Source organism: Corythoichthys intestinalis, chromosome 11, assembly GCF_030265065.1.
Source record: "Corythoichthys intestinalis isolate RoL2023-P3 chromosome 11, ASM3026506v1, whole genome shotgun sequence".
NCBI lineage: Eukaryota > Metazoa > Chordata > Actinopteri > Syngnathiformes > Syngnathidae > Corythoichthys > Corythoichthys intestinalis.
Genome location: NC_080405.1, coordinates 16,888,653 through 16,901,280, shown reverse-complemented (window position 1 = coordinate 16,901,280; position 12,628 = coordinate 16,888,653). Strand labels below are relative to the sequence as shown.

The 12,628-nt window shown below is 39.6% G+C and overlaps 2 protein-coding genes and 1 long non-coding RNA gene across 12 annotated transcripts in view; 1 reads left to right on the top strand and 2 right to left on the bottom strand.

The window, feature by feature from the left end:
• med12 (mediator complex subunit 12) overlaps positions 1-2,112 on the top strand; it is a 52,321-nt gene extending 50,209 nt beyond the window's left edge. For all 7 annotated transcript variants that reach the window (XM_057850191.1, XM_057850188.1, XM_057850193.1 and 4 more), the window contains exons 41-42: positions 1,642-1,723; positions 1,806-2,112. In XM_057850191.1, the coding sequence (XP_057706174.1) occupies positions 1,642-1,723; positions 1,806-1,843 (120 nt within the window). In that variant the 3' untranslated portion in view covers positions 1,844-2,112. The remainder of the gene's footprint in view (positions 1-1,641; positions 1,724-1,805) is intronic.
• On the bottom strand, positions 1,990-7,796 carry mars2 (methionyl-tRNA synthetase 2, mitochondrial). The gene is made up of 3 exons (XM_057850194.1): positions 7,348-7,796; positions 5,424-5,758; positions 1,990-5,341 (listed from the first exon to the last, which is right to left on the bottom strand). The coding sequence occupies exons 1-3, from the start codon at positions 7,640-7,642 to the stop codon at positions 4,094-4,096; spliced, it is 1,878 nt and encodes a 625-aa protein (XP_057706177.1). The 5' UTR covers positions 7,643-7,796; the 3' UTR covers positions 1,990-4,093.
• Positions 7,797-8,734: 938 nt separating this feature from the next.
• Positions 8,735-12,053, bottom strand: LOC130924108 (uncharacterized). Of its 4 annotated transcripts, none has more exons than XR_009064830.1 (9): positions 11,984-12,053; positions 11,366-11,464; positions 11,194-11,300; positions 9,909-9,969; positions 9,782-9,836; positions 9,517-9,585; positions 9,294-9,402; positions 9,141-9,210; positions 8,735-9,006 (listed from the first exon to the last, which is right to left on the bottom strand). It is a non-coding gene; the product is annotated as an uncharacterized LOC130924108 (long non-coding RNA). The 4 variants fall into 4 exon arrangements; XR_009064831.1 differs by having other exon boundaries at positions 9,294-9,396; XR_009064828.1 differs by having other exon boundaries at positions 9,786-9,836.
• Between the last annotated feature and the right edge of the window lie 575 nt (positions 12,054-12,628).

The following is a 12,628-nucleotide window of genomic DNA, read 5'->3' as shown; positions in this document are numbered from 1 at the left end:
GACTACCTGCAAATTGAGGCTGTAACTAACAATTATTTTTTTTTAGATTTGAAAGATTAATTTATTATTATTTCAATTAATCGGTGAATTGGCTAGTATTAAAAAATATATATCCCTGTATTCAAAAACAGTACTGACTACAACTGGCATATCCCGTTAATACTTCTATGCCCGAAGAGCTATAGTTAACATCTGTTTGGAATATGAAATGTGTGAATTATAGAAAGTTATGATTAACCATGTGTCTTAACTAGGTGGACATCATGCATCCCATAGTATATTTTTGAGCACGTTACATAATTGTGTCACTGTTTTTATGACTGATTTGGTTATAAGTTGTAATTGTTGTATTTATGAGCATTTAATTTAAAAAATATACATTTTTGTGCAGGTTAGGTGTAGTTTGCATTACTATATGCATTTTATCTTGGCTGTAGTTTGCATTGCTATGTGCATTTTCTCCTTATTTTGTAGATTTCAAAAGCAGCAAAGAATAATACAGTTTATAGAATAGCCCAGGAAATTCCATCCAGCTTCAGTGATGATGACTGAAGTGACAACAATGATGATGTGTGGCTGGCAGTGGCTGCCAGATAACAACAGAGACATTGGTGCTTAGGTGTTGGAGTCACAACTAGAAGTTGCATTGGTTTTCTTATTCAGGCCTACGCATTGTGCTAATAGTGTTTGAAAGTGTTGAAATTTCCCCCAAAATGTTGAAATGTTTATCAAAGCATAAAAGGGACCAAGGGTTTCTAGGTTCACAATAGAGCACAAGTTAATTATTTTTTGATTTCATTGTTTTATGTTAGGGTGCAGGTGCATGTAGTCCACTGGAGTGAACGTGTCTGTAACTTCATGGGAAAAAAAATATATTTTTGAAAAATAAGAAACTAACCATTATTTTCATGTCCGAGGAGAATAAACACACATCAGAATAATATCTTGACCAAGGTTTTCATAATTTATGCATCAGAGGGTTATTTTTTTTTTGTTTGTAACATGTCAGCCAGTAAGCAATGTTAATTTTGTTATCAAAGCAAAAACTGATGTTTTCAAATGTCTTATCTTGCTCAAGATTAAAATAATAATTAGCATGCTTTCATAGAGGATGTGAGAAATCTGATATTATATCCTATCAGAATTCTGAGGATTTGGTCAATTTGGAGTTTAACAAAGGATCTAAAGGATTTATCGATCCATCAAAATTGGAGTCAATCGGGTAATTGCCGGATAATTGATTAGTTGTCATCATTACATCTCTACAAAAATACACAATCATAAAGTTTGCGCTCCACGTAGCCCGCAAAACGACAAGTAAAACAAATACAATTTTTTAAATGTTTAAATTGGGGGGCGGTGATATCTGGAGATACAGTACTTGCAAACGAGATTGAGATTGTATGTCCAGTTTTTCTTTCCCTTTCTGATAAAAAAAAATAATCAGTTGAGCAGATATTTTTTTATTTATATCTTAAGGTGTGTGTGGGTGGAATAGGGCGGGAAGTGTCAATTTTTTTTTTTTTTTTTTTTTGCTTTTCCTATCAAAGGAAATACAGAGCAGTTGTGTGAATTTACCTAGTGCTTATACAGTCATTCATTATACTTAAGAGTGTTAACATGTGTTTGTTCACCTTTTAGTTCCCCCGTCAGGGCATGCAGCAGACGCAACAACAGCAGCAGACTGCTGCTCTGGTCAGACAACTCCAACAACAACTCTCAAGTAAATCCCATTCTTCTTCACCTAGCATCCCATTTTTTTCACACTTTTAATCGACTTTTTTTTTTTTTTTTAATATATACAGATACACAACCCGGGCAGAGCACCAATTCATATTTCTGACCATTAATGTGCTGTTAACGTGTATGTGAAGAGGCACAAACCCGGCAGGAGGTCCGAGGCCGATTTCGTGAAAATGTCTTCGCATCGCTTTTTGCACTGTTGGAATATGGAGGCCAAGATAGTCAATGAAACCGCTTGTTTAAAAAAAACAAAAAAACAACAACAACTAAAAGGAGAACAATAATACTCCCCCCGCCCCAGTATTTTATTTCACTTTGTACAATTTTTTCAGTTTTGTTTATTTCTCATTAAATCATGTCAAGTTCTTATGTCTTGTAATGTCTTGTTTGCTACCTGTATTCTGTATTTAAAAAGACATGTGAAATGAAAACTTTTATCAAAGTCCAGAGAGGAAAAAATGGTTTCTTGTCTCAAATAGCCCAATTTCCACAAAAAAAAAAAAAAAAAATGCATGAAGCCACACATTCGTTGGACATGTTTGTGTTTACAGAACTCGCAACATTAGTTGTACAACATTTGAGACCGCCTGGAAGGGAGGCTCAAGATTGCACTCGCTTTGTTGTTCTTGGTTAAGACACATCACTAAAATTTCTACTCCATCATTTGTGGACTGATCAAAATAGAATTTGGTAGGTATGTTCTTGGGATGTATACGCATCAATCTTTGGAGCCCAGTTTTTGTCTCAAGGCTGATCAATTGCGGACTTGTTTCCTATAGCTTCTGAGTTGGCCAGCCGAGGCAATGTGCGATGTTTCTGACTGATGAGCTCTTTAAGGAGATACAGTACGAGGGATTGTAGGGATGTCCCGATCGCATTTTTGCACCAGAATGTCACCTGATTTTGAGAATCTGCTGAAAGTCCCGATCTGATACCAAAAAAAAAATTCCAAACATGTCCCACCGTGCCACCTTCATAATGTGATTTTTAAACAAGAATAATGTCGAAAAATGCTTGTCTTTATTCAAAGCTTCATTGAGACCACTCAAATCCCCTCACACTGCTGTGAACAGCCTCACATACACAATGAGTTGCCACAGCACACTTATGCAAGTTTAACGATGATTGACACATTTGTGCCTTTGATAGTAGAGCAACCAAGCTTCTCTGGCAAGATCAAAGCTACAAACCTGTCATCGTTAACTAAGTACCAAATGCAAGCTGGATAGTTTGGCTACACCGCTTAGCAGGAGGGAGGGTGACGAGCATGAAGCAGAAAAACATTTAAAATAAAAAACCTGATCATTTTCACCCGATCACGTTCCTCTGAAAAATGGCGCGATCGGCCCGGTTTCCAATCACAAGATTTGATCAGGACATCCCTATTAAATTGTATTACTTTTTAAAATTGGTATTTCTCACTTCTATACAGGGATGTTGACGCCTTTCAATAGAGACAGATCACACACTCTGTGTAGGGCCTCATTCTTCATGTTGCATGAGCGGAAGCAATTTCCCTATCGTCAAATGTGCACATTGGCACAAAAAAAATTTCTGCAGGGTCAAGAAGCACTACATCTCACCACCGACAAGTTGGATCAAGTAAGATGGGAAAGACGCTCATTTCATTTGAAGGTATGATGTTAAAACTTTATGGAACAAAGCTGATCCTAAAATTGGAATCTCAAATCTCAATGATTTATGCATAGGAGTGATAAAATGACAATGGTTGTATAGCCGTTGAAAAATAATAGTAATATGATACCATTGAACAGAGTAAAAATCAATAGTGGGATGAAGACACGCAGGCATTGCAAATGTCCTGTTTGTTGTGGAGTTGGTTTGCTGTAGAGTTTATTCTTCAACGATAAGGGTTTACGGGACACATGGTTCGTCCAATTTGAGAGTATGGCCTGCACAAATTTTTTGTCACATGTATAATTTATGACTTTGTGAAATGAAAAAATATTTCAACGGGTTATGACAGCTTGTGCATTTTTTCCGACCACATTTTTCTTCTGCTCAGCAATAGCCTTTTATTTGCTTGTGTTCCTCCTGGAGGCTGTCAGCATTTGACAACAGGAGTCTCATGATTGTAGAGTTTTAATCAGTCTTCAGAAAACTTAAAGGTTCAGCAAGGCTTTACAGGAGATTCATGATAGGTGAGAGTATAACAATAATGAACTTCAGATTTCATGATTCAAAATATTGAGTTTTTAAGCGATACATCACAATGCAGGCCAGCCACAGGTCACAGCATCAATACTTTGAGCCTATTCTGTTGAAGGGTTTTTCCTGGGGCATTGTTGTCTTGGTTGAGATGGTTTTTCTTTCTTTCATAAATGTCATTCTAAACTTGGTCTCTATGCAAATTGTCTTGAGATGAATTCACTTGTGAATGTGCTCTAAATTTATTCAAATGACTTGTTTTCATGTGCTTTTTAGTTTTATTTTCCTTTTGCTTTTCTCCATTGGGACTTTCCAGGCGATTAAAAAGCACGCCTGTCTCTGGTCCAAGAGCTCTCCCTTGGAAGGGGCAGTCTTTCCCACAGAAGCTCGGCAGAAAGTTCAGGTCGCTCCAGTTTCTCTCGTCGTCTCGCACGCCGAGCCTGGAAAGCAGCTTGTCAGCAACTCGTGGCACGATGGGCTGCAGGAGGATCCCATAAATCCTCATACATTCCAAGGAGACGTGGATGACAGTTTCAAGCCAGCGTTGGTCCCAGTCATCCGTCCGGTTTAATTTCCAAGGAGCGTGGCGTTGAATGAAGCCATTGGTTTGTCTCACGCAGGACGCGATGGCCTCTAGGGCTTTGTAGATGTTGAGCCTCTCGTAGTGATGCGCCACCAACGTTGGGAGGTTTTGCACAGCATCCAGCATGCGGTAGTCTTCCGACACAGCCCTACCGCCTTGCTCGCTGGGAAAAGTCATAGGGCAGAATGGCGGGTAGGTCTGGGTGGGATTGAGAGCAGGAGCGGTACAGCGGTTCAGTAAGCCACCCAAGGAGTCTGCTAGTTCAGCGTTGAGCAGCTTAAGGACTTTGTGGTCCGTGTAGTCGCAGTCAGAATCGGGTACGCCTTGACGCAGAAGGAAGTACCTCAAACCGTCAGTGGTGAATGCCCGTGAGCGCTCAGAGGGTTCTACAACGTTGCCTAAACTTTTAGACATCTTGGTCCCATTGACTGTCCAGTGTGAGTGCACGTGTATGGACCGAGGAGGCGACAGTCCCGCCCCAAGGAGGAAAGATGGCCAGTAGATGGCGTGGAATTTTAGGATGTCTTTGCCAACGATATGGCGAACCACACTCCACCAATGAAGGTGGCCATCGGGGTAACCGACCACCGTGAGATAGTTAACCAATGCATCCAGCCACACATAGATTGTGTGATGAGGATCGCCTGGCACAGGAATCCCCCACTGGAGACGGCTTCTTTGGCGGGACACGGAAAGGTCTGGGAGGTCTTCCTGGAGCCACTGGAGAACATCCTGACGGAAACGCTCAGGCTGGATTGCTCCAGGGCTTTTGTGGAGCCAGTCTAGCAGTTGTGTCCGAAACGATGACAAACGAAACATGTAGTTCTCCTCTTTCACCCATTCCACCTGAAACAAATATAGCCACTTTGCAAATCATTGAATTCTGTTTTTATAAACGCATAGAAGTCCAAAATCTTTGTGGACGCACCTTGTGTCCACTATCCAAGGACACCTTGATTGCCTGGCCCGTCACATCCACAGCGTCAGCCACCTGTGTTGACGTCAGGAAGCTCTCGTCCGGCGTGGAGTACCAGCCCTCGTAGCTGCCCTTATATATGAGTCCTTTGTCTTGCAGCGTACACCAAAAGTGCTCCACGGCTTTCCGATGCCTCTCCTCAGTGGTCCTGATGTAGTCAGTGAAGGACACGTTGCAGTTGCCAAAGACGTGCCGGAATCTCTTGGACACGCCTGTGCAGAAGGTCAGGGGGTCTTCTCCTGCTGCGTCGGCCGCCTGTTGGACTTTTAGACCATGCTCATCTGTGCCTGAAATACACACAACCAAGGGCATAGGTTTGAATAGGGACAATAGGGACAAAACACTACCAACTTTTCAGGATGCTCAAATTGTCCCCACCAACTTTTAAGCAAATCGTGTTTGCATTATATAATTTAAATTGTCTTTCCATACGTTGTATGAATAGAACTGACCCTACCATTACTAAGTGAATTATTCTCATTACGTTCAGACTTACATTTACCCCTTTTTTGGCCGCCACCACCAGCAGAAGCAGCCACTGTACGTAATGTAAAAAGACGTTAATGTTGTGAACGGTGGTGAACCCGCTACTAATTTTGCTACTGACAGTCCAACCTGCATCAGAGTAAGCATAGCATTAAACTGTGTGAACTTGTTAACCTCTGTTCCACTGCAAAAATACACCTCCTTAAAACAAGTTAAATTCTCTTGTTTTCAGTGTAAATCCATTAGAAATAAGTGAAATTATCTGCCAGTGCTTCAAGTAAATTTGACTTTGATTTCTTGAAATATAAAAAATAGCTAGCTGAAAGTAAGATTGACAGACTTATTTGTGGTCTAAGTATAAATTTGCAGTGTGTTTTCTACTGTTATCCTTAATTGAACTGTGAGAAATGTAGTGAACTCTGTTGGAAACTATAAAACCAGCTAAACGTGAGCAAGAAGCTGCTTAGTGAGAGTGGTCTGAAGGAGATGGTACCTTTTCTCATAGGCACTGTCTATTTGCATTACTCTAACACACCCAGTATAAAATAAATAGCACTTATACCATAGTTTAAGGAAAATGAGCAGAATATCGGGCATAAGAGATAAACAATGCCTTCTTATCACAGAAGCCCAGCGTGTGCATCATACAACTAACTGAGCAAGATGGACGCTGGCAAGCAATCAGTTCTCCCGGACAGTCCACAACAAATGGTGCGATGGTCTGTCCTAACACAGGAGAACACCCAATATCCATCTGCTAAAACGACTGACAAGACTCCAAGAGCCTCGGTGACGCCGAGATGAAGAAATCCACATCCTCGTCGCCTGGACAACAGTAATTCCCGAATCCTCCTGTCTGATCCAAAAACAGACAATAATCCCAAACACACCCTTCTTCCTGCCCATGGCCCGCCCCACGACAGCCTTCAAAGGACTGAATGTTTAACTAAGCGTTGGAGTTTGCCCTTCTGGCCGGATTGCCGGGATCCCCCTGGCTCGGACCCTTGCATCTGCGCCAGTGCTGTTCCGGCGGTTCGGCTGGCGTGATTCCGGCGATCTGGCTAGAAGGTCAGATTACTTCAGGTCCCAGAACACTTTACTTCCTCCCATGAAATTAATAATTTTATCTTTTTTTCATTTTTACGTAGGAGAAACATCAGCATATTCGTGGGAAATGTAGCCCTGACCCCCGTTCACCGAATCTGCTTGGTCTGATTAATGTCCTGTCCCCAGCAAAAAGTATACATGCAGGTTATGCTGTTATAGCGTCCCTACCAATGTTGAGACCACACCTACACCCTTGCACACAACACTTAAAAATGAAGGCCTGGCACGCTCTGTAGTTGAATAACACCATTTCAAGTTTAAGGTGTTTAAAATGATGAATTACCTGTTGCAAATCTGGACTTGAATCCCCGTAGAAGCTTGTATCTGTGCATGCAGTCAGCTAAAAGTGCAGAATACAAGTGGCCCAGATGAGGTGAAGCGTTGACATAGAAGATCGGCGTGGTTATGTAGTAGCTTCTTTCCTCTTCGCAAACATTCCTGCTTGTATGCTTCGCCCTGTGATTACTTGATATCCGTGATAAAAAGGCGATCTGTCGCCAGCAGCCAACAGTTTGACAGCTTCTGGTGACGAAGATTAAAGGCGTCCTCATTTTCAATAGGAGTCGCGCTGTGTACATACTAGGGGTTCTTATATCAGTCGTAAACAACTAGCAACACGATTAAAAGAATATCGCATTAGGCGCTTATCAATAAAAATCAGCGAGCAATTTCTTGGCGTGTAAATGCCACTTGAAGGTTGTGTTTTCTTCCGGATCATCATGTAGCAATTGTCCAATCAAAAAAATGCAAGAGAGTCTGGCTGCAGCCCGCCTCTCTCAGTACCCTGCGCCGCTCGTCTCAGTACCCATCCCGCAGACAGGAAGTGACGCAATATCGCAGCTCTCAGACCGGAAATGACAACATGAAGCAGCGCTCGAGCTCCGAGCTTCCGGTTTTATCGTAATAGTTTGCGTCCATTCGAACGTAAATACTAGTTTACTTTTCTTTTCGCACGTCTTTTATTTTCGGTTTCAGCATCACTCATTATTATTTAAATAATAATTTATTTACATGCTCCTTAAATTGATTTGGTGTAATCGGGAGATTAACTCTTTAAGCGCGGTCAGTTTGTTAAAGCCTGCTGATTTTACCAAAATGAAAAACACGGTTACAGTACATCAAAATTAAAATACACACTACTGCAATAAAGGTTTAATTAGTGACTGAAAGATCGCCTGTGACCTATCACAGTGTGTACTTTAGTTTGTCAATTGTAAAATATACTCCAATTGAGAATTATTACAAAATTGCTGTCATCCTTACATTTTTATGAACGGACACATTAATATAGCTTCATTACAATTTAATGTATCAAAAACGTAATATTCTCTCAATGTTGCAACCAAACCAATTTTGTCTTTCATTTTGCTACTTAAATTCATTCATGTGGGTGAAGATCCTAATTAACTAATTCAGAAACTATATTAAACTTTCTGCTCCAGGAAAGGCACCTTTAATTCAAACAGAAATGACAAAAGTTGTCATGTGTTAGTTGTTTTTTTCTTTTATCCCAGACAATAGTTGTAGGTTGTTTTAATTACCTGACATTTTTCGGCAAGCACTCCCGCCTTCATCACAGGTAATTAAAACTACCTACAACTAACATCTGGGATAAAAGAAAAAAAAACAACTAATTTATAAGTGTAGAAAAATGAACTCAATACAACCAGTTCTGATGTGGTAAACTTTATTTTTTTAGTTTTATTATTTTTTATTATTATCGAGAGAATAGATATTTTCTTTAGTCAACAATCTCCTCAAAAAAGGTAAATCCATCTTCCAGATGGTTGAAACAGAACTTGAATGGCTCCAAGACATTGTAGTTCGTGCTCATCCTCTTCCATCTGCAGGATGCTTGGGAACTCCTACTGCATTGATTTTTCCCCCCCCCCTATCCCTGCCCGAGGCTTTTGTGCTGTCTTGCACAATCCTTTTACCAAAACTGTTCATTGGAAAAGAGAAAGAAAAGAGCTATTTGAATATTACATAAGTAAAATAAAAATGATGCTTTGTTAATTTTATACTTGATTTTTCTTTTTAGGCATTGCATTAAACTAGGTATATAAACAATCTTACCATTTTTTCCCGCCATATCTTTTTGGAGTGGGCCACCACTAACTTGAAGGAGCTGTGGTTGCACCTCTTCCTAAAAATAAATCAGTGAATAAAGGGGGGCATGTTCAAAAGTGCGTCAGAGTAATGGACACTAAAAAGTCTTTAAAAGCTGACCTCAGCAATTATATTCGAATTTCACTTCTGTAACTGATAGACTGGTGGCACTTCACCCTGCAGTAATGCTTTTGCCTCATCTGTCCAATGGGCAAACTCTTTCCTGTGGCTCACATAAGTTGAAAAAATACAAAAATAAGTATTCCACATTTTCCAACAAAGAATTAAGGTGCTGTGCACCTACTTTCCTATGAATGCCATATCAACAGTTTCAAAGACTTACCATGCACCCAAGTTTGAAATTGTCCGCTAGCAATATACACCACCACTTCCTCAGAGTTGGCATATCAGTCTAACAAAAATTAAAAACAAGTGTAAATAAAGAATAACGACAAGGATATTTTGTAGCCCAATTTGAATGATTCGGTGAACTTCATTTTACAATGGTTAAACTCAAAGAGAGCATCCAGAACAGTGCAAAGAGCATACTACAAATGGATAAATGAATACAAATATCACAGAGGACAAAATTGGACAGTTAAACTCACCTACCATCAACATGAAGATGCCACAGTCCTTCCCCTATGGCTGTCCCGGAAAACCCTAACGTAAGAATTTAACCGAGTCACTTCCTTAAAGTTTTGAATCAATGAATATACACACTTTTACAAATACCTCTATTTCACTTCCAATCCTCTCTTTCCATGTCCCCCTGTTGATTGACTGTCAACGTTTTCTGCAATTGAAAATATAGGTTCATATTAAATACAGTAGTTAAACAATTACAAACGTGTTTCCATGCATAAGAACACCAACCAGTCAGGTTTAAATGATTCATGCAAACAAAACAAGGGCGTAGGTTTGCATAGGGACGGTAGGGACATAACACGACCAACTTTTCAGGATGCTAAAGTTGTCCCCACCAACTTTTGAGCAACCTTACTTGCATTATATTCGTCCCTACCAATGTTGAGACCGGGCCAACGCCCTTGAAACAAAACATTCGCAATTTTAGAGTGGCATTTTAGAAATTTGCTTCAAATGATTGGATGAATCATCTGGAGTGCAATTCTGCTTTAATTGAAGGGGCAACATAAAAGGATCGACTGGAACATACCTTCAAAACCAAACAAGGCTATTCTGGATCATCATGGAAACGCCATGCCAATATGAATGGATACTGAATTTCATTAGAGATAACAATTGTTCCCTGATCTCATGATTGGATCTGTTTTTCTTCCCACAAATAATTGGAATTTGGATCATTTAATTTGTTATGATTTGACTGTTCTTTGAAAATGAACCAATGCTCCAAGTTGTAGTTGTTACTAATCAGCCTTACAGGCAAATGCATGTGTGGGTCACATCCTGTAGGCTTTCACCATGTTGCAACAACATAGGGGTCAGCCACAAATATGGTCCTTCCCTGAAAAAAACATAATCTATACACACGGACATATGTTATATAAATACAAACGTACGCAGACACCTACATGAGCCCATACAAGCATTCTGTAGGCTACATAGTTAAAATACCCTACACACGCCAAAAAATACTTTTTTATACCTTTGAATGAGCTACTTGTTAGACAAGTTATAAATATGCATTTCATATCTGCAAAAAACAAACACAAAAAGTTACATTTTACTTAATTGTACAAGTGACATTATGTTCTTTAGAGAAACTAAATCCTCAAAATTCACAGTTGATTCCATTTCATTGTTCAGGCCAACGTTCCAAAAGTCAGCACGTGTCAATCAAACTTTCTTTTTTTAGACAATCAACACCATTTCTGGCCTCTTTATATTCAAGATTTGCATAAGCTAATGAGAATGTTGATTGGTTAAATAAACAAAGAGTAAATAATCAATTATGTCCAATTGTTAACTAATATAAGGAATAATAAGCCTATCCAGATTTCCACTGAGCACAACATTTGTCTCAGACATAAAAACATACCAGCCGTTCCTGGGCAGGATGAGTTTGAACCGTCCATGAAGCTCGGCATGGTCTTATATTGTCACCATTGGTCCTGTCTGCCACGTGGGTTTTACTGTGTTCGATGTCTATCAAAAAAAAAGTGTTAAGCACAGTCCAAAATCTAAAGTACATTACTACTTATGCTACTTACTTCCATTTGGATCTGTGTGACATCCCTGTATCTGCATGGGAAGAATACCATTTGGGGGTCGTGATTTAGTTTCTTCCCAATGGGGTGGTGATCTTGGAGCTAGTAAAAAAAAACAAAATAATGAAAAAATATATAGCTAAGCAGAGTAACAATATCAAGAAAAAACAATTACAACCTTGTCCTATTTGGATCATGTGACAACATTCAAACGACAAAGGACCAGAAAAAACAAATGAAGGCAAAACAACAACACCATACAACAACAAAAACAGCGAGCTGCGAATTGCAGGCATGTACATAATGAAAAATAAGAGTGCAATATAATGAAAACTACACAAAGAAGACTGTTCATTGTGAAAAAAAAATGTAAAAAGCATTAGCAGCATTAGCCAATTCGCTGCTGAATTCATCAGTACGTATTAAACAATATAAGTAGAGCAAAGTCACATGCAGTTAGTAAAGGAATACATTATTTAAATTACATTAAGAATACTAGATATAAGTACGGTCTTTTCAACTCAGAATAAACACTTCATATTTTCACCGCAAGTGTTGTTTAACTAACATTTTTAAACATGCATACGCTTTTAAAAACTTTTTTTCAGTGCGGCCACTTACCGTGTTTTCTTCGTGAGGTGAAATAACGTAACTTATTTTCGTCGCAAGGGTTGACGACATTTCCGGTCTGAGGGGACTGAGAGCGGCGGTATTGCGTCATTTCCTGTCTGCGGGATGGGTACTGAGAGGAGCGGCGCAGGGTACTGAGAGAGGCGGGCTGCAGCCAGACTCCTCTCAAAAAATGTGCGACCCTCGTGTCCACAAATGAACCAATCAAATTTTGGTTAGTGAACTGCGATGCGTTCATAGCTCGCAAATGAATCGTAAATTTTAGGAAGCCAAAGTCATTAAAAAAAAAATACAAAGATGAAATGAAGTAACTATATGGCTTTATGCTAAGTAGTAACGCGGCATAAAATACATGAAAATGTGGTTGACTCTTCATATTAGCCATCAACGCGCTTGGAATAGGACAACGGCTTTGTTTGAGTAAAGTAGCCTAATAATATTTGTCTGTCACGAGTTACATGACCAACCGCAGGTTTTTCGGGAAGCTGGGGGGGTCCGTTTTTCGTTTCCTCTTCTGGTCTACATTTCTCTTACGGGTATATCGGAATTACGGATTGCGGATCATTTTACGTTATTGAATTACCAATTTTTAATCAAGAAACAGGAAAAAAAAATATTTTATTTTTTGACAAACCC

Excerpts from the sequence above, each read along its gene's own strand:
- mars2 (XM_057850194.1), bottom strand. The coding sequence starts at position 7,642 with ATGTACACAGCGCGACTCCTATTGAAAATGAGGACGCCTTTAATCTTC. Across the intron at positions 5,759-7,347 it reads CAAGTCCAGATTTGCAACAG|GCACAGATGAGCATGGTCTA; the intron begins GTAATTCATCAT and ends TGTGTATTTCAG. Across the intron at positions 5,342-5,423 it reads CCTTGGATAGTGGACACAAG|GTGGAATGGGTGAAAGAGGA; the intron begins GTGCGTCCACAA and ends TATTTGTTTCAG.